At 40.7% G+C, this 21784-nt stretch overlaps 1 protein-coding gene across 1 annotated transcript; it reads right to left on the bottom strand.

Annotated features, from left to right (window-relative positions):
- Nucleotides 1–2523: 2523 nt before the first annotated feature.
- LOC307103593 (guanylate-binding protein 1-like) lies at nt 2524–17211 on the bottom strand. The gene is made up of 11 exons (XM_079778021.1): nt 17055–17211; nt 13134–13342; nt 11408–11535; nt 9582–9691; nt 9138–9334; nt 8297–8539; nt 6914–7194; nt 5206–5418; nt 4702–4804; nt 4269–4462; nt 2524–3013 (listed from the first exon to the last, which is right to left on the bottom strand). The coding sequence occupies exons 2-11, from the start codon at nt 13321–13323 to the stop codon at nt 2897–2899; spliced, it is 1776 nt and encodes a 591-aa protein (XP_079634147.1). The 5' UTR covers nt 13324–13342; nt 17055–17211; the 3' UTR covers nt 2524–2896.
- Between the last annotated feature and the right edge of the window lie 4573 nt (nt 17212–21784).

Below are 21784 nucleotides of genomic sequence, written 5' to 3'. Positions count from 1 at the left end.
CAATGGGGACTGCCCTTTGCTCCTTCATTTGTCCTCTTGGCACTGCTGCTGGTCAGCACTCCCTGCTTTCTGTCAGCTAGATCCCCAGAGCAATGGCAGGAACGTAAATCAACACTAGGTTCTCTAGGTCTATGAAGAAGGAATAATGAAGAAATCCTTTATGGAGACAGAGAAGGAGAGGGAGAAGACTGTACTCTAAATAGTACAAGAATTTAGATAACTATCAAATTCCTATAATATTCAATATGATATTAAACAATCAAATGTTAAACTTTCAGGGAGAAGCATCAGGAATGGTGCTGGGATGATAAACTATTCATTACGTTGTTCACTCGTGTGTTTAAAAATTTTTATTGTGTGATTTACTACATGTCAGGAGCCCTTCTAGATGGCTGAGTCCATGATATACAAAATAGGTAATGTTCCTGCCCACTTGTATTCTAGTAGAGGAGACAAACAATAAACATGAACAAACTCTGGTGATAAAAGGTAGTGATAAAGTACTGTGAAGAGTAATAATAATACTGGCTACTAGAAGGAACCCATTGCTTTATTCATTTCTTCATTTCTTTACCAATCAACTCCATGAGAGACACTGTGAGCATGAGACACTGTTAATTAAATAGTTTTTTTGAGGCCAGGTGATAGGCACTGTCTCTCCTTCTATCACTCCCTCCCAAATTGGATTTCTTTTTCCCACTAAATGACTGATAATGGAAATATGGCTAAGACGTACTAAGGAGCCATCTGAGACATCTTGGGGTAGAGGGATTAGATCAATTCCTTTCTAAATTAGAAATCCTCTCCTGTCAATTACTTGGGTATTTAGTTTTCTATATTATTTAATTTCTGTCTTCACCACTAGACTATGTGCTCCTTAAGAGAGGGACTACAATTATTTTTCCACTTGTTAACGGAAAAAAAACATTGAAACCTGTAAAGAATTTCAGTGAGTTTATTTGAGCCAAACTGTCGACATATGCCAGGAAGCAGAACCTCAATGAATTGAGATAATGCTCTGAGGAATGGCGGGTTACATTTCTATTTATACATTGCAATCAAAGGAGGGACATAGGTGGGTTACATGAAATTCATTGGTGATGGGTTAAGGTGGTGGGATAAAGCAAAGCGGTGGGAAACCCCTGGGATTGGATAAAAAGTAAAATGATGGACACACACTTAGGTGGGTGCAGGAACAATTAACATGATAATGAAGGAATTTGAGGCATCTGTCCTGGCGCCCACCACATTTGGTTGTGCCCCAGGGGCTCCAGAAAAAGGGAAGTTACCCAGACATCTCAAGATATGTTATCTTAGAGGCAAAAAGGCAAATGGGCTCAGTAAAGATCTAAGTTGATCGTTGTCAGGGAAAATATCGGCCTAGGACATGACTGCCCACTATAACCTGTTTGTAGTTAAATATTTAATTTTCAGACCATCTTTGTGGTTATTTTAGGTCTCTGAGTTTGTAAGACTGCCACACAGGCCTCCCCTGAGCTTGTCAGGTTAGCATGTGGCTCCTTTCATTCACACACTCCTTGGCAGAATATGTAATAGATACTCAACCAATGTTTTTTGAATGAATCATCTCTGTAGCCTAAGCAATGGCTGCTTTTCATGAAGCCTCATCTAACTCCCTAAGGACTCTGTGTGGAACATAGTTTTGGAGGAAAAAAACTCTGAGTTAGTTTTCCTGTCTTGTGTTCTATGAAATCCTGCTGTCAAAGAACTCACGGTGAGTGGGAAGGGTAGGATGTGTGTGTGTGTGTGTGTGTGTGTGTGTGTGTGTGTGTGTGTGTGTGTGTAGTAGTATGCATATTATGTGGCACTGAGTTCTGAGCCATATTTTTTCCTCTTTCTGTTTGGATAAAAGCCTAACACACATAATTTATCTTTATTGTTGAATTTATTACAGCTTTCCCTCTTTATTCCTTATTGACCCTCTCCATACCTCCCCTGCCCCCCACAATTGACATATTTTTAGCGCTCAGGGAAACTTAACAAATACTAGGCACATGCTTTTGTCAGGGATAACTCTAAAAATAAGGGTCTTGAACCTTCTTCTCTACAATGAGTAAAAGGAACATCATAAAAACTACAAGGGAGTTGGAATCTAAGGAAATTCATGCTCGATCCCATAATCTCTTGATCTTAGAATGTTTTTCAGCATAGAAGATTGTGTTTGTTTAGTTATATTTCTACCTAAGTATTCCAGTTTTAAAAAACAGCTATTGTAAGTGGTATTGTTTTTTAATTTTTGGTTTCCAATAGTCCATTGCTTTTATATAAAAATACAGTTGAAAGTGGATTTTTGTGTATTGACCTTGAATCTTCCAACCTTTTTAAATTCACATAATTGTCCCAAGAGTTTTTGTTGTTGCTGTTTTTGCTTTTGTTGCAGATTCCCTAGGATTTTTCTATGTGGATAATCATAGTGTGTGAGAATAAAGGCAGGTTTATTTTTTCCTTCCTTCCTTCCTTCCTTCCTTCCTTCCTTCCTTCCTTCCTTCCTTCCTTCCTTCCTTCCTTCCTTCCTTCCTTCCTCTCTCTCTCTCTCTCTCTCTCTCTCTCTCTCTCTCTCTCTCTCTCTCTTTCTTTCTTTCTTTCTTTCTTTCTTTCTTTCTTTCTTTCTTCCTTTTGCCATATTGTAGGAAGCCTTCATTATACTATTTAACAGAAGTGGAGAGACTGCACATCCTTGCTTTACTCCCGTGTTATGTGGCAAAGCATTCTGTTTTTTATCATTAAGTATGTTAAGTGAAGGGGTTTTTGTAGATTTCTTTTATCAGCTTAAAGAAGGTCACTTTTTCTCAAGTTGTGACATTTCTCCAGATTCTAAAACTGCTTGAGTTATGCCTTGAGTAGAGTGACCAGGGAAGCTCTTTTCCTTAGGTCTTTAGATTATGATACAAGGGTCCGATGGTTTTGTCATGCTTCTCTTGAGATTCTCTATTTCTCTCTGAAGTTGTTTGCTCTCATTTTGGAATCCTTCCTTTAGTAACATGGCCTGTTCCTAAAAAGGGACAAATAAGGAGTAAATAAAGTACAGCAGTAAGCAAATCTCAACTTATAGTTAGTTTCCACATTCTTAGTATTTCATTTATTCTTGAAATTTTATATACCATAAATATTCATTATACTTTCTCTTGGACATCCTAGCTGCATGATTGCTTTTCTTGAACTTCCTTTAGCTAAGAGAGATTTTGGCTTATACCTTCTAATATAGTGATAAAATTAAATTATAAATCCCATTACTTCTATACAACATATGTGGGCAATCTTAATCATATGCTTCTTTTCAAATGTTATATATTCTTTTACACACACACACACACACACACACACACACACACACAGACTTTATATACATACCCATGACAGAAATAAAAATTCTCAAAATCAAAGAAAGTGCCTGAATCTTAGATCATGGAATTTGATTTAAGTTTCCACAGATTGGTGGCAATAGTAGCAGGATATAAGTAAGGACATCAAGGCCCCTAACTGTTCACACTGGATTTCTGCAGAGAACTCACTACACAAACTAGGAGTAGGGCATAGCAAACAATCAGGAGTGAGGTTCTCTTAGAACCCAAGTCATACCAGGTGTGACAGGAAAACAGTGATTATGGATTCCTCTAAGTTGAAGGTGGTTCAGATATCTTACTGATCTGTGTAACCCTGTAAAAGCTCATCTTTTTGGAACCTCTGTTTGTTCTCCTAAGGCAGTGGTTGGCAAACTCATTAGTCAACAGAGCCAAATATCAACAGTACAATGATTGAAATTTCTTTTGAGAGCCACATTTTTTAAACTTAAACTTCTTCTAATGCCACTTCTTCAAAATAGACTCGTCCAGGCCGTGGTATTTTGTGGAATAGACACACTTAAGGGGCCAAAGAGCGGCATGTGGCTTGCGAGCCAGTTTGCCGACCATGGTCTTAAGGTATAGGTGCACAGCAATTCTTGCTTCATATAATATTAAGCAAGAGATACAGATAAGACATATTTACAGTGCCTAGAATATAATAGCTACCATTGGTTGAAGAATGTTCTGATGAAGTACTGGATATGAGATAAAGGAAAATATATATATTTTTAAAATAACCAGACATAGGCAGGCTCCAAGTAAGGCAGACAGACAGGGAGTGAAAGGTATAAGTGGGCAAGCAATGTCATTCCGGATTTCGTGTTCTAAAAGACACACAAGCAGGTTAGGGAGTGTGTAGAGAAAACAGAAAAAAAGAAACCTCAAGGTGATGCCATTACATACCTTAAGTTTAAGAGCCAGAACCTTCTCTTGCTCTGCCATCAATTGGGCCCTCTCCTGCTCCATCTTCTCAGTCAATTGTTTCACATGTTCCTGATAACTCTTTTCTTTCTCCTCCATCATCTGCTGATTCTTCTTTTGCATTTCCTCCAGCATTTTTGCTGCAGCCTCAGCAGATTCAGCTTTCACACGTTGCACTGCCAGGAGGAAAGGAAGAAGACAAATTCATGTGGGTGACCACCCTGCTTTTTCTTCTTTGTGAACTCACCTGTCATTGTTGCTGCTGACTGCATTTGCCCCACTGAGACTGACCTTGGCTAGTAATAAGCATCTTTGCTCATCTGGCTCTTGTTTAAGGACCCCAGTTTCTCCAAGCCAAAATATTTAAACTTATAAAAGCTGTTGAGGCTATCTAGTTTCTTGACTTGCTACTCACCTTCAATCTCCTTTTCCTTTTCTGTGAGATTCTGGTCTGTCTGCAGAATTGCATCAATCACAGACTCCTTGGACCTCAGGTATGTCTGAAGGACTTCTTCACTCTAGGACCCAGAGAAAATAGCATTAGTGATAGGAAATTGCTAGACGCACTTATTCCTATTTGCCCACCATCTTTTCCTGTAGGAATTGCTTCGCTTGGCCCTGGTCTGTGTGCTGGTCATGGTGCCCCTGTCACATGGTGGGCACATGCTCCAGGTTGGCCAAACCTGGCACCCGATGAAGCAGAATCCTTTGTAAGAGATTGATATAAATATAGATTGAGAGTCCCTGTTCTCTGAGTGAGGGCTCTCCTTTTGGATCTGTTGGTGCTGTGGTCCCATATGGGGTAAGGAATGAAGCCATCGTGGAGAGAGCAGATCCCAGGAAAGGAGGTGGAGGGAGACTGGGAGGAAGGGAAGTGTGGGGTTGAGGGGAGAAACAGAGACAGAGAAAGGCTGGTTACCTGTATTCCCTTCCTGGGTTCCTGAAGATACTTTTTCTTCATCTCATTCACAGTCTGCATTAAGAGACGATATCCTCCTGGTTTAGAATAAACCCCCTGCTTTATCTCTTCTTCTAAAGGATGGAAGATATCCTTAAGTAAAGCTGAGCAGCGATCCGATGATGCTTTCATATTCTCTTTACAAAAGTCATCTCGCCTTTTTTCTAGCTGGGCCTTTAATGTGAAAATAGGAAGTAGAAAGAGTACAGAGAAAATATTAGCTCAACCTCAGGATTTTTGGAAAGGCTTCTCAAAACCAAGTCTGTGATCACTGTACAACTTACAGGCACCTCAGCAGGACTATATCCTTACTCCTGATCCTATCTTTCTACTGAAGCCCCTTTCTCCTTGGAGGAGAAGTTCATGGCAGAGATTGCTAGCTTTATGTTAGCATTCATGCTACCCATCTGCTGGTCATAGTGGGCCACGGCTTTTTGCACTGCAGTCGAGTTCTCTATCTGGACCAATGCCAGGACTGTGTTCCCCATGCAGGGCAGGTCCCCATTGCTGATGGCATTGGCATAGGTCAGGACTAGGTTCTCTACTCCTACACATACACCTTTAGAAAGAAACTTCTGCTTTTCAAATTGGAACAGCAATTGCATATGGAATAAATGTGACTCAATATAAACCTGTTGAAGATAACTAAGACTACATCTTTCTTTGCTTTTGGCTATAATATTAAATCGGTCTGTTAATAGCAAGCATGTAACTTTATGAAAAGCTCTGATTGTTACCTGCATGCATTTAACTAAATTATGAGGAATATATTGCTTTATGCATGAAAGGGGGAAAAATGTTCAAAACTTTAAGTCAATCATAATAAAACTAGAGGCCCGGCACACAAAATTGTGCACACGTACAGTCCCTAGGCCTAGTCTGTGATCAGCGCCATCTTCCCTGGCTGCTGGCAGCCAGCCCCACCCCCTGCCACCACCCACTCCGGTTCCCTGTTTGCCATCCAATGATGGGAGCCTGATGGCTGGAGGAAGGGACTGAGAGGTCAGTATTCCTGCCTGTTCACCGGCACCATCACTGCAGCATGTTGCCTTAGGTGTGTGGGGTGACCAGTGGGGCAGGAGCATTGGCCTGGCACTGCCTGCATCCCTTGCCAACCCACACTGGGTCCCTGTTTGCTGTTGACGATTGGAGCCTGCAGGCTGGAGAAAGGGACCAGGAGGTGGTCAGTGCACCTCATAGTGAATGGTCAAGTGGTTGTTCTGGTCGTTCTGCTGTTATGGTCGCTGGTTTTTTATTTTATTTTATTTTGTGTTTTTTAAATATATTTTTATTGATTTCAGAGAGGTAGGAAGAGGTAGAGAGAGAGATAGAAACATCAATGATGAGAAAGAATCATTGATCAGCTGCCTTCTGCAAGCCCCCTACTGGGGATTGAGCCCAACACCTGGACATGTGCCCTTGACCAGAATCAAACCTGGGACCTTTCTGTTTGCAGGCCGACACTCTATCCACTGAGCCAAACTGGCTAGGGCTGGGCTTTTATTATATAGGATTTGTTCTTCTTACAATAATAATAACAAATAGTGTTTTTTGTTATTTTGAAGTCTAGTAGGAATTCATTCTCTCCTGATAAATAACCATTTTATTTTCTAGTAGTACTTTGCTTTCTGAGATCCTAATCCATATAAACATAAGAAAAAAAAATTACCGCTAATTCTTTTTGAAATAAATGGTCTACATCCTTGAAGGAATTCTTCATGAAGACTTCAATGGCCTCTTTCTCACTGGCCATGTGCAGGTCCAGGAGCTCTTGAAGGCTTTCTGTGGGCAGTTCAACCTTCTCACCCATCTGCTGGTCATAGTGGGCAATGGCCTTTTGCACTGCAGCCGAGTTCTCTATCTGAGCCAAGGCTAGGACTGCGTTTTCCATGCAGGGCAGGTCCCCACTGCTGATGGCATCGACATAGGTCAGCACCAGAGTCTCCAGCCCTACAAATAGAGAACAAAAGATAACGTTTGTTGTAGGTGGGGTGAGGAAACAGTCCATCTTCTATAAATCTGGTGATATCTCTCAACACTCATTTGGTCACAGCATCTATGTCCTCAGCAGCAACTAGAAGTTTGCTAGAAATGCAGACTGTCAGCCTCTGCTCCAGATCAACTGAATTAAATCCTCTGGCGAGATCTTGGGTGATATGGATACATATCAAAGGGTGAGAACCTCTGTTCTAGGCACCATAGACCTGTGTTTATAGAGTGCATGTGCTTTACCCTTAAGCACCATTAGGATAGGAAATGTACCTCTCATTCATGTCTCTATCATCAGTTCTGGTCCTTGGTAAGCATTTATAAAATCAATATTTATGAAACAATTAAAAAGAAGTCCTCTGCCCTGGCCAGGTGGCTCAGTTGGTTGGAGCGTCATCCCATGCACTAAAAAGTTGTGGGTTTGGTTCCTGGTCAGGGCACACACCTAGGTTGTGTGGGTTCAATCCCCAGTTGGGGTGCATGTGGGAGGCAACTGATTAACGTTTCTCTCTCACATTGATCTCTCTCTCTCTCTCTCTCTCTCTCTCTCTCTCTCTTTCTCTCTCAAATTCATGGAAAAAAGCCTTGGATGAGAATTTAAAAACTAAGAATAAATTTTAAAAGGAGTCCTCCATTTTATTTATTCTGTCAGAACACTGTCCAAGAGAACTTTCTGTGATGATGGTCCTGTGCTATATGTGGGGTCCAATATTACAGCCCCTAGCAATGTAATCAGAATTGTTAATTTTCTTTAATTCTAAGTAATCTACATGTAATTTTAGTTAAACGTAGCTACTACACTTGTCTAGTAGCTGTTATATGGAATAGTACAGGTCCAACTTATTAGGGCAACTGTAAGCAATAGGGCTTTATTGTTTGTCCTTTAATATATTTTCTCACCCACGAAATCTGACTAATAAAATCTGTTAGAAATGTTGTGTCATCTAGAATGTACCACAGTAATTGTAATAGATTTGCATTTTTTAAAGCTGAATCTAGGTGGATGCTATTCCACCTTCCTTTAGTCTTAACAGTGAGAGTAATGACTGGGAAGAGGACTCACGGGGTCCATTGACCAGGATGCCTCCTGAAAGGGTTTTGACTTTGGAATTGCTAAAGATGTAGGAACAGAAGTCAGCAACTTGTTGCACGAAATCAGGTTCCAACTCATCATCATGCATTGTCTCAAGTTGGCCTAGCTTCTTCCGATGAGTGGGCCGATCAAAGATAAAGCATTTCTTCTTTGGGAAGAACTTTCGGATACAAAGTCGGGGCAGGTTAAATTTGTTATCTTTAGAACTGGAACCTGGAGAAAGATAAAAAAGAGCTTTGCTTAAGGAGGGGCTTGGAAACTTTTTCTGTAAATGTCCAAATAGTAAATACATTAGGCTTTGCAGGTCAGGTGGTTTCTTTTCCAAGTATTCAATTCTGCTATTATAGCATGAAAGCAGCCATGGACCATCTACACAGGATTCATCCAGTAAAACCTATTTGTAAGTTAGCTAGCAGGCTGCACTGTCCATCATTTGCCTGTAGGGTATAGTTTGCCAACCCCTGACCTAGCGCATTGTTATGCCTTAATCTATTTTCTTTAAATAAATGCCCATTCCACTCCATATTCTTTGGCTAATTACAGCATCACAAGCCCTAAGCAGGGAGATAAAAGTCAATCTGATCAGAGTGCAGGGAAAGGTGAAAAAAAATTAATTTGTTCTTAGAACAGGGGAGAAGATACTTCAAAATAAAATCTATGAATTTAGATATTAAACAAGAATTAGTTCTTAGAACTAGACAGCTGAGAAGAAGTAGAAAACTATACATGTAAAAACACTAAATAGAAACATAAAAGATGATGGTTTCTAATGGCTTGTGATTCCCAATACTCAGTTCTAAGTCCCCTTTACCTTGCTTGAGTTTGAGTGAATTCTGCAGGTACTCGTCTGCTGAGATGGATTCCCCATTTACTTCCAATTCTAGGGAAAAATCCCTCAGCGTCCACACAAAATCTGGAAAGAAGCTCACAAATTCAGCTGAGTCCTCAACCTCATTTGCATCAGGTGAAGATTTTGCCCTTATTTTATCTGTCAGCTCTGTCACATAGCTGAGTAACAAACTAAGGAAAAATGCTGTAAAAGAACAGTGCCCCTCATGCCATATTAGTCCCACATATTCCAAACCTTTGTTTTGGCTTTGTTTCTAACCCAAGTGTTAATTCTTCCTGCTCTTGAATTATTTTTTATACTTTCTCTTTTTGTGTTGATTTACCAGGATTCACATTCAGGGAGCTGGTTTATAAGTACAGGCCTCCCCTCTGATCTTGATGCTATTCTGGACCACAAAAAGGATACTGCAGTTGGTCCATGGCCTGCTGGTTTATGGTCCCCATGCTATTGTACACAAAGGTGCTGCTCAGCAGTATTGCCAGGGCAAAGATCCAGGAGTCATTTTGGTTGTCACCCTGGAAATCAGAACACATTTAGAGAAAGATTATGATTTATTCTCATGGCACTTTCCAGATCAGCAGTAGTAAATGGATGCTCATTTAGTCCAGTGGCTTTTTTTAGATTAATGACTTATAAGAGGAAAACAAATCCAAAGGAAAATGTTTGTTAGTAGGACTTGGACTTTGGTGACACGTGTTTTCACTAGGTCCTTTTATAACCATTGGTAGATAATTGCAAAACAAATAGTCCAGATTGGTGGGCACTCTAAAGCCTTAAATGTAATTTAATTTTCTCTATGTTTTTACAACATAATTGACTTATGTAAGAGTAATAATACTAATAGCTATTTTATCTAGTAATTATTATTCACCTAATACTTTCCATTTTATTCAGTAGTCAAAACAATACTATGAGGCAACTATATACCGTTTGCATAGGTTTTATAGATCAGAAAGCTGAGGTCAAAAGAAATGAAATAATTTGCTAAGGCCACTGTATTAATGACAGAGTTTAAATTTAAACAACAGTTTAGGAATTCCAAATTTTAATTCTTAACTAAAGTTCTCTGTAGGATAGGACTCATGACTGATTTTGTTTGTAATACCTTTATGCATCTGCATTAACTGGCTTAGCTTATTGTCTCTTATTAATAACTAGACGCCTGTGCATGAAATTTGTGTATAGGAGTGGGCGTGTCCCTCAGCCCAGCCTCACCCTCTCCAATCTCGGACCCCTCGAAGGATATCCGACTGCTCGTTTAGGCCTGTTCCCTATTCGATCAGGCCTAAACGGGCAGTAGGACATCCCTCTCACAATCCGGGACTGCTGACTCCCAACCACCTGCCTGCTTGCCTGCCAGATTGCCCCTAACCGCTTCTGCCTGCCAGCCTGATCACCCCCTAACCACTCCCCTGCCAGCCTGATTTATGCCTAACTGCTCCCCTGCTAGCCCTATTGCCTCTAACTGCCCTCCCCTGCCAGGCTCGTCCCCCCTACTGCCCTCCCCTGCAAGCCTGGTCCTCCCCAAATGCTCTCTCCTGCAGGTCTGGGTCTCCCCCCCCCCCCAGCTGCCATTCCCTGCAGGCCCGGTTGCCCCCAACTTCCTTCCTCTGCCGGCCTGGTCACCCCTATCTGTCCTCCCCCACAGGCTTGATTGCCCCCAACTGCTCTCCCCTGCAGGCCTGGGTTTCCCCGCAACTGCCCTCCCCTCCAGGCCTGGTCACCCCCAACGTCTCTCCCCTGCAGGCCTGGGTCCTCCCCAACTGCCCTTCCCTGAAGGCCCAGTCGCCCCCCCCCCCCCCACACTTCCCTCTTCTGCCAGCCTGGTCCCTTCCAACTGCCCTCCTCTGCTAGCCATCTTGTGGCGGCCATCTTGTGTCCACATGGTGGCAGTCATCTTTGACCACATGGGGGCAGCCTTCTTGTGTGTTGGAGTGATGGTCAATTTGCATATTACTCTTTTATTAGATAGGATTAGGATACTATCTAATGACCACTATGCTTTTCTAGGATTCTGCCTTATATTTTCTTGATCCCTGATTGCAAAACTTGGTCTCTTAGCATGTGAACAGAAATGAAGAAAACACATATGGTTTAGTGCCAGCTCTTATTTGAATAAAAATTAAAATAGTAATAATAAAATTTTAAAAAAGAAAAGAAAAAATGTTAAAGAGTGTAGACAATAACCAGAAATGAGAGGATTGTCTCCAAATTGAATCTTCAATGCTTACCTTCTCTACATCTCCCAGCCCCTCAGTGTCAAGCAGAACTAGGGTGTAGTTTGGTTTCTTAGGGTGAGGCACACACCACATCCAGATGCCTTTGGTGTGAGACTGAACCGTGGAGCCCAGAGAGAAGCCTTCAGGGGGAAAGGAGAGAGAGGGAGTGGAGTTATCATAGCAGATGTGTTTTAAAATGGAGATAAACGTGAACGTAATCCAGGTAAGGAGAGACTACAACCAGTAGCCTGCCTGGTGTGGCTCAGAGGTTGAGCGTTGACCTAAGAAGCAGGAGGTCATGGTTCAACTATGGGTCAGGGCACATGCCCTGGTTATGGGCTACATCCCCAGTTTGGGGTGTGCAGGAAGCAGATGATCAATGATTTTCTCTCATCACTGATGTTTCTAACTCTCTTTCTCTCCCTTCCTCTCTGAAATCAATAAAAATACATTTAAGAAAAAAACAACTACAATCAGTATTGATTTTACCGAGATACAGTGAAATTCAAATATCCAATACATAAAAACATTCAGCACCTTTTTACTATAAAAACATTAACCAATTAGGACTAGAAGAAAACTAACTCAATATAATAAAATCCTTATATGAAAATTCTTCAGCCAGTATCACACTCAGTGGTGCAAGATAGAAAGCTTTCCTTCTGCAAAATTAACCAAAATAGTTCAAAGACCTACATGTAAGAGCTAAAACTATGAACTTCATAGAAGAAAACATAGCGGGAAAACATCATAATATTTAATCTGGGATGATTTCTTGGATATGACACCGAAAGCATAAACAACGAAAGAAAAATAGATAAGTTGGATTCAAAATTAAAACTTTTGTGGATCAAAGGATACTATCAACAGAGTTTCATAGGTATCCTATGGAATGGTGGAAAATATTTCTTAGTTAACGGTTTGATATCCAGAATATATAAAGAAGTCCTGCAATGCAACCCCAGAAAACAAACAACCCAATTAAAAACTGAGCCAAGGACTTGAATGGACATTTCCTTAAAGAAAATATACAAATAACCAATAAACACTAAACAAGATCATTGACAGCACTAGCTATTAGGGAAATACAGATCAAAACCACAATGAGATACTATTTGACACCATTAGGATGATCACTATCAAAAAAATAAAATAACAGCCTGGCCAGTGTGGCTCGTGTTTGAGTGTGGACCTATGAACCGGGAGGTCATGGTTCAATTCCCAGCTTGGTTTTCGAGCTTGATCCCCAGGGTGGGGCTTGCAGGAGCAGACAATCAATGTTTCTCTCTCATTACTAATGTTTCTGTCACTCTCTCTCCATGTTTGAATTCAATAAAAACAAACAACAACAACAACAACAAAAACACACCACACACACAGCAAAATAACAGGTATTGGCAAGAATCTGGAGAAATTAGAATCCTGTGCATTTCTGGGAGAAACGTAAAATGGTAGAGTTGCTGTGGGAAATGATACAGTGATTCTTTAAAAAAATTAAACATAGAATTCTAGGAAAAGAATACAAATTATGTTTTTAAAAGGGAAATTAAGGAAATTGGGAAGAGACAGTGAGTTGACTCTTTCAGACCACAGTAAGATAAGAACATAATAGTAGATTAAAAGCTCGCTTTCAATATTCCTCCCCATCTCTACCTTGCTCTTCCTGTAACACCGTACTCAAAGCTGGGAGTGTGGGTGGAGAGAAGGGATCTGGCAGAGCTTAGCTGCTGCCCCTCACCTTTTTTCTGCCCAGCCAGCTTGTTCATCAGGTAGGATTTGCCTGTGCGGTAGAGACCCACAATGGCCACCACCACAACAGGCTGTGTGATGGCAGACAGGATCTTCAAAGCTTCTGGGTTAACCACTAGTTGTGTGTCAGTGTTCTCAATGAGGCACACCGGGCCTGGCATCTGGATGTCTGAGTCCATGTCCAGGGTGTCACTTTATCTGCAAGTGAGGAGATGGGATGGATTAGAACTTCCATTCTAAGTAGATGAAGAACTTTTCCCAGGTTATTTTGATCCAGAAGATAGAGTCATAAAATTCCCCAATGTGGCCAAAAGTTCTGTATCAACAGTGAGATGGATGAGAGGAAGATTTGTATTATTTTAGAAAGTTACAGAAGTGCAATTGAAGGAGTACATTAAAAAATATTGGTATGACATGGACATAAACATTTAACCAATTTCATGAATAAAATCTTTAATTTACCATAGAAAACTTTCTTTTATGATTCTCATTAAAAATTTTAGACTAGAGCCTAGCTGGTGTGGTTCAGTGGTTGAGTGTGGGCCCATGAACGAGGAGGTCAGGGCTCAATTCCTGGTTAGGGTGCATGCCTGGGTTGCAGGCTTGATCCCCAGTAGGGGATGCATAGAAAGCAGCCAATCAGTTTCACTCCAATTATTGATGTTTCCATCTCTCCATCTCCTTTCCTCTCTCTAAAATCAATAAAAATATATTAAAAATTATTTGCTAGATGTGAAATATAAAATAGAATAGGATTTAGAGACTAGTTTACATCCTGGCCATATGTAAGAAATTTAATATTTATTTGTTTATTAATTCTACTATAAATAAAGACTTTTGGGAATAAATGTTTCATCTTTTGATGTATGCTCTTTGGACAATTTTCACAGATTTTTTTTTGTTAATCCTCATTGGAGGATATTTTTCCATTGATTTTTTTTAGGGAGAGTAGAAGGGAGGGAGGAGGGACACACAGAGAGAAACATCAATGTGAAACAGACACTTGGATTGGCTGTCTCCCATACATGCCCCCACCGCAGCCATTCACTCCATCCTTCAATCCAAAGGTTGACACTCTAACTACTGTGCAAAAAAAGGCAGGGAATTTTTCACAGGTTTGAAATGTGTGTGTTTTGTACTAGTTGTACATATTTTGCAGAAGTTAGGGTTCACAGAAATGTTTATACTGCTATTCTGTAAGTAGAACCAATATAACTTACATATTCTAATTTTATAAAAATGTATAACTGTATGAAAACATGACTAGGGACCTGCCCAAAGCCTTGATATGGGCTTGTGCAAGCAAGGGGCCCTATACTTAAACTACATTAGCTTCACAAAAAATTAGCCTCCAACTAAAAGGGGGTAAGACTGCACAACTGCAAATACTGAACGTTGCCAAAAACCATGTTTGTGTATACATGTGTGTGGTGTAAGGGAACAAAAGACTATGAAATGTGGATTAAAAGGTCAGGAGGCAGATCAAGAGAGCCTAAATTATTTAATGAAAATATATTTCCAGTCATACACTTGTAGGTTTTCTGTTTTGTTCTGTTTTTCCATTTGGTAGAGGAGAAGGAGAAGCATGAAAAAGACAGGATAGGATAAAACTGGAGAGGAAAGGGAGAAGAAGGGCTGAAAGGAGAGAGAGAGAGAGAGAGAGAGAGAGAGGATTGTCAGAGAATTAGTTGATGAGTAAAGTTCATGCCAATCCAAGGAATTCAGAGGCAGTTTCCAGAAAGCAAGAACAAACCTGCTTGAGAGCACAGAGAGGTCAGGTAAACAAAATGTTGGCCTTAGCAATGCAGGTTCTTTAAAGAGAAATCTTTTTAGTAAAGTAGTGGGGCCAAATTCTATTTGTAAGGGGTAAAAAAAAAGTTGACCTTAAGAAATTGGATCTAGTGAACCAGTGCTATTTTTTATTTAAAAAATTGTTATTTTTCAATTACAGTTGACAATCAATATTATATGAGTTTCAGTGTACTACATAGTGATTAGACATTTGTATACCTTAAAAGGATCCCTTCTCTGGGGCTAGTACCCACATGTCCACATCCATAATTATTACATTACTAGAGGCCCGGTGCATGAATTAGCCGGCCATTTGGGCCAATCGGGGCATCTCACCTAGTCCCGACTGGGGACAATTGGGGCCGACCAGCCGGGGAGGGGGCATAGGAGGTTGGCCAGCTGTGAGGAGGGGCAGTGGGAGGTTGGCCCGCTGTCTGGGGGAGAGGCCGCAGGAAGTTGGCCAGTTGTGGGAGGTTAGCTGTGGGATCACACTGACCATCAAGGTGAAGCTCCAGCTTTGAGCCTCTTTCCTCTGGTGGTCAGTGCGCATCATTGCGACAGGTCAATTGCTTATTCGGCCGCTTAGGCATATATATATATACATATATATATATATATATATATATATATATATATATATATATGTGTATATATATATATACATATATATATATACATACATACATATATATATATATACACACACACACACATACATACATACATACACACACACACACACACACACACACACACACACACACACACACACACTAGAGGCCTGGTGTAGGAAATTCGTACACTGGGGCGGGTCCCTCAGCCCGGCCTGTGCTCTATCGCAGTCTGAGACCCCTCGTTTCTTACATCTGCCTGCTTGCCACTGCTTCTTACTGCTCGGCTTGCTGCTTTTTAGCACTGCCACAGAGGCAGGAGAAGCACCTGCTGCTGCCGCTGTGCTTGCCCGCTATGAGCCCAGCTTTTGGCTGAGTGGTGCTCCCCCTGTGGGAGCGCACTGTCCACCAGGGGGCAGCTCCTGCATTGAGCATCTGCCCCCTGGTAGTCAGTGTGCATCATAGTCATTGTGGTCGTTCAGGTGTAATGGCCGCTTAGGCTTTTATTATATAGACTAGAGGCCCGATGAACAAAAATTCATGCTAGAGTAGGCCTTTCTTTTCCCGGCTGCTAGCACCACCATCCCTACGGCACCTGAGACCCGGGCTTCCGTCCTCTGGCCACCCGCAGGCACCCAGGTCCCAAGCTGGCTTCCCTTGGGCTGCCCGCAGGCACTCGGGACCCAGGCTGGCTTCCCTCTAGCCCAGGCTTCATCAGGAAGGACGTCCAGAATGATGCCTGGTCTAATTAGCATATTTCCCTTTTATTACTATAGATTATTGACTATATTCTCTAGGCTTTACTTTACATCCCTGTGACTGTTTTGTAACTGCCAATTTGTATTTCTTAATCCCTTCCCAATTTTCACCCAGTCTCCATCCTTCCTCACATCTGGCAACCAGAACTTGAGTTACTTTTAAATGAGTAATCCACTTTGAAACAAAGCTCATTGGAATGACTGAAATGTCTGGTGTTTTTGTGAATCTTCATCTTTCACTCTGAGTTTCAGGTTTTTCTTCTTTTTTAACAGTGTCAGGTGGCTGTTTATGCTGCATCTCATTTTCTATGCTTCTTTCTCATGAAAATAACACATCTGTAGCCCTTTCAGTGTGTCGGCTGCAGTCAGATCAGATTGAGCAAGTTCCATCAAAGACAATGGTAATTTAACTGTGTCTGCAGACAACACAATATTGGCAAAAAGAAAGACAAGCCTAATACATTTCAAACTCTGAGCTTAGCCCCATGTCTGCTGCTGCCTAATTCCTCCAGGCACAGTAGTGACTCTTAGGGATTGCTGCCACCTGATATCCCGGGGATTGCACCTCACCGCCTGTCCCACATGGTCTCCACTGCAACCTATCTTCATGCTCACGTTCTCTGAAAAACGAACTTTCCTTATACAGCCCTTCCAACCGTGCCCCAACCTTATCCTGGACTCCATTTCTCAGAGTACAGGTCCTTTAGAGGTGGAGAGAAAGCTGCTTTGATGAGAAAATAAAGTTCTTACCTGTGTTGGTTGGAGTGGTTTGTTATTTCTCTGACTTTCACTCGATGGTTGGGTTTGTTTTGTTTTTAAACTCCGAGGTGATATGGCTGTCCTGACGTCCTAAAGTACTTAATTAGAAAGGAAGGATTTAGAGTAATGTGAAACTGAAAGCACTGCGTAAAAAGCAGTGACTCAACAACTATAAAAGCAATCTCTGCAAGCTATGCAAACAGGAGGGTACATGGACTTTACAGGATTTCTTATCTAGTTCATGACAGCTCAGCAGAGGACATTTGGCTCAGGCAGACTAGAAAGTCCCGAAGGAGAAAGTGGCCCCAGCCTCATTTCATGGAACAACCTGCAATCGCCTTATCCAGCTCAAGAGGAGGCAGTCTCTAGGGCGAGGCAGCAGGCCAAGGATAACAACAGCAGCTTACAGCCCACAGCCTCAAGGGCCAGCACTAATCGTGGTGAAGGACATTAGACTCCATCTAATCATACCAGAACACTTACATTCCCCAGCTTCTGCCTCTTGCAATTTTGCACATAAAATTCAACCCCAAGCACAGTGGAGACTGAGTGCTAACCTTCCCCTGTTGTGGCTCCATCCTCCCATTCCCTCTAATAAACTTCCCTCCTGCTTGCTCACTGTGTCTGCCTAATTCCTTGAGTGACTTTAATCTGACAGTTCAGTTTGACAAAAGCTCCATTGCTATTTCCTGGTGGTTGTGGTCAACAAGATGTGGCTCCCTCTTCCCTCTTTTAAGCAGGGTAAGGTATGTTGCTGGGAGAGGCAGGCCACCAGTATTTCTCATCCCCTCCAACACTGAGTTGCAGAGACTAAATTCCTAGGGGCTGGGGCTCCCAATCTGCACCTAGCCCCACTCATAGAGTGAAGGCACTAGTTGATGCATAGCAGGGTGAGATTGCCTGGCATGATCACACTCCCTCTGGCTCACTTGTAGGAAGGAGTTTCCAAGCTGGGAGAGGCAAGTGGGGAAGACCAGAGGCTACCACCCCTGCTCAGGGGAGGAGCACTGGCTCAGAGATATTTGTCCAGGGAGAGAGGCAGTCCATAATCAAAGAGATCTCTGAAGTTCTCCCCCAAAAAACTGATTTTATTTGACACACTTTTGGCTAACCTGGCCATGAAGAAAAGTAAGGAGACTGAAATTACTAAAATTAGAAATGAAAAATAGGATATTACTATTGACAAAAATAAAAAATAAAAAAGATTATAAGGCAATACTATGAACAACTATATGGCAACAAATTAGATTAAAAATGGACAAATTTCTAGAAAGATGCAAACTACTGAAACTGTCTCAAGAAGAAATAGCTCATCTGAATAGACTTATAACAAGTAAAGAGGTTGAAAACTACCACCAAGAAAAGCTCAGGCCCCAATGGCTTCACTGGTGATTTCTACCAAAGCTTGAAAGAAGAATTAACTTGGCCTAAAATACAAAATTCCCTTAATGTTATTTTACCACATACTTTCTTTCTATGTCTGAACTACTTGAGAGTTATTTACAGACGGAATGCCTCAATAATCCACTGTATATTTCTTTTAAAAATTACATGGAAGAGTAATTTTTTAAGGAAACACATGTGCTTCCAATTACATAGTCCATTTCCTTCAATATTAGCCATCTGCTGATGTCCGTGTAGACAATTGTCTGTTTGGTTGTGTGAAGCACTTGTTTGTGATGGACAAATTGTTTGCCTCACAGAACTTCATGCTTTGTGTCTGACCCCCAGTACAAATATTCCAATGACATTTGATTCTGCTTTATTTCCTACTTGTGCATTCTAGTCACCAATTGTTATCAGCATGTCTTGTTTTGATGTGTAAACAATTTCTTCTTGAATACTTGCATAAAAGCATTCAATTTTATTTTATTCAGTTCAGTAAAAATGAAAAAGGAAGAGAGGGACAAAAAAAAGATAGGAAAATGCATCTATGTTCTAGCACTTCCTTTTGCTGTGCAGCGTGTGGGTCCAAACCCCACGTGTGCTGGGTCGCTGGTCTCACAATCACTAGACACATAGTAAATGCAAACACCAGTGTGGTTCTAAACTCTTTACTGGTGTTATTAACTAAATTCAATTTATTCTTCAGCACCTGCATGTAATGTAGGTGCATTTCACACACCAGTAAATATAGTTTAAAGATATGTAATGTTTTTGTTTGCTTGTTTGTTTTTTATTATTAGAGAGAGAGGAAGGGAGGGGGAGAGAGAAAGGAACATTGACAGGAGAGCCAAACCGCCTCCCACATGCCCCATACCAGGGATCAAGCACACATCCTGGGCAAATGTCCGGACCTGAAATTGAACCTGCAACCTTTTGCTGCACAGGGCTAGTGGTTTGTTCATTGAGTCACAAGGCCCTGGTGATTGATTTGGGATTTCCTCCAATGATGAGTCAGTGTGTTAAGAGGAAGATCAAATTAGGTTTAACCATGGCTCTGTATTTGCAAATGTAGACTGAAATGCTTGGAGTCTCCCTTTATCCTCACTCCGTAGGACAGTTGATCAGCCTTTTTATGAATTAAAAGTCTCTGGCTCTTGTTTTTCTCATCAGTGAGGAATTTCTTGTGTTGATTAAGGACAACTGGAAAGTATTTGTATTGAACACATGTTCTTTGTAAGTGGAAGCAGGAACAAGCTCTTAGTTTCTCAGGAATAGACTAGATGTCAAGAAAACAGCCCTTTCTGTTTAGAATATGAATTCTGTGCAGTTTCCCTGCTTTTTGGTTTCACGTGAGGCTGTTTGAAAAACTTTCTAGGGACATTTTCTTTTAAATGCTGGGTATGAGAAAGGCATATTTCCTCTCTTTCCAGTGTACTTGGAGTAACAATCTCTAGAATATTTGTGTTATTCTAAAAGATAGCCACAAATAAAATTAATTTGCATGTTAGTATTGTTACATTAAAAATTCATCTGTGTGTATGTTCTTAATGACAGGGAGGTATTTGTTAAGGGTATAATGTTTCAGTATGTGAGAATCATCTAAGGCAGGGATTTTCAACCTTTTTTTTTTCTCATGGCACACATAAACTAATTCCTGAAAGAGCACCAGTAGTAATTAGTTTATGTATGTCTTGAGAAAAGAAGGTTTAAAATTGCTTAGTTAGGGGAATTTATTTTTAATCTTAAAAAAATATTTTTATTGATTTCAGAGAGGGAGAGAGACAGAGAGAGAAAAATAACATCAATGAGAGAGAATATTTGATTGGCCATCTCCTGCCCCCCACTAGGCATCGAGCCTGGATGGGCATGTGCCCTGACTGGGATCAAACTATGTCTCCCTGGTTCATATATTGATGTTCAACCACTGAGCCACACCAGTCAGGCAAGAGAGTTCTTTATATAATCTGCATAAGAGTTCTTTGATATTTGCATTGTAATTATTTTCTCCTAGCTTAATTAGGCAGACAGAAAGGGAGGGTGCCCAGAGAGAATAGAGTAAGGTGACCAGATTTTAACATTGGTAAAGAGGGACACCATTGACCGGGGGTGGGGTGGTGGTGGGGGGGTGTTCTTTTTTAAAAAAATATATATTTTATTGATTTTTTACAGAGAGGAAGAGAGAGGGATAGAGAGTTAGAAACATCGATCAGCTGCCTCTTGCACACCCCCTACTGGGGATGGGCCCGCAACCAAGGTACATGCCCTTGACAGGAATTGAACCTGGGACCCTTGAATCCGCAGGCCAATGCTCTATCCACTGAGCCAAATCGGTTTCGGCCCGGGGGCGGGGGAGGGGTGTTCTTGATTAAAAATTTGGTATATATTGTAATCGCTTTTGGTTTTTTTAATAAAAGGAAATTCACTTCTTAGATCATCGTTGAATTTGCATCCTTTTTTCTTACTCATTATGTTAAAAATCTAAAAAAAATAATTTAAAATTATATTATAAATTATTATATACATATTGCTTAAAAACACAGTAAGTAGGTACATAATTACATGAACATATTTTATTGTTAGTTTATAAATTAAATTAATTTGATTGTTATAAAGTAACTATATTTTAAAAATTATTTTAATCCTATATTTCTTTCTAAATAACAACCATACTAACTTGTATTATTTTTCCTCTGAATTTGCCATAACGCAAGTCGTAAGTGTCACTTTCAAGGCTGGCACTAGACTTTTTGCCGCCACTATAAAATATAAATAATATGAGTCCTGTCTGCTAAATTCAAGAAAATTTATGTATTTATGAAATAAATAAATAAATTACTTACCTAAATTATCTGAATAGCTGATTTGTAATGACATCACTTGTTTAACTAGCTTACTAGCACGCAGTACGATGTGTATCGTCTGAGAGACAGTTACAAAATGTTTTCGTCGTTGCCAATCCCCAAAAATGCCATTGTTCATTAAGTCCAAACAATGGTGGTCGAATTCTAACAACTGATCAACAATGCGAACTTTGATAAGCAGTTCTCGATAATCAGTTCTCAACAATTATTTGTTATTATTAAAGTTTAACATTATAAAATTAACAAAAATAATATAAAACTCATATCCTGGCTAAATAGCCACAGGGCCGCCGAAAACCGTATATCCCTTCCCGTTCTCCTGCCGTTCCCTAGCTTGTCGTGCGCATTCTTTCCAAAAATCGGGACTTTTTTAAAATGCCGCGGGACGCGGGACAAATTGTTAAAAATCGGGATGTCTGGTCACCTTAGAATAGAGGCATCTTGGCATGAACAATTGAGCAGCCATAAGTTAGA

The sequence above is a fragment of the Cnephaeus nilssonii genome (assembly GCF_951640355.1).
Source record: "Cnephaeus nilssonii genome assembly, chromosome: 7".
NCBI classification, from domain to species: Eukaryota; Metazoa; Chordata; class Mammalia; order Chiroptera; family Vespertilionidae; genus Cnephaeus; species Cnephaeus nilssonii.
The sequence above is the reverse complement of the archived record's forward strand: the minus strand, read 5'-3'. Positions and strand labels throughout refer to the sequence as shown.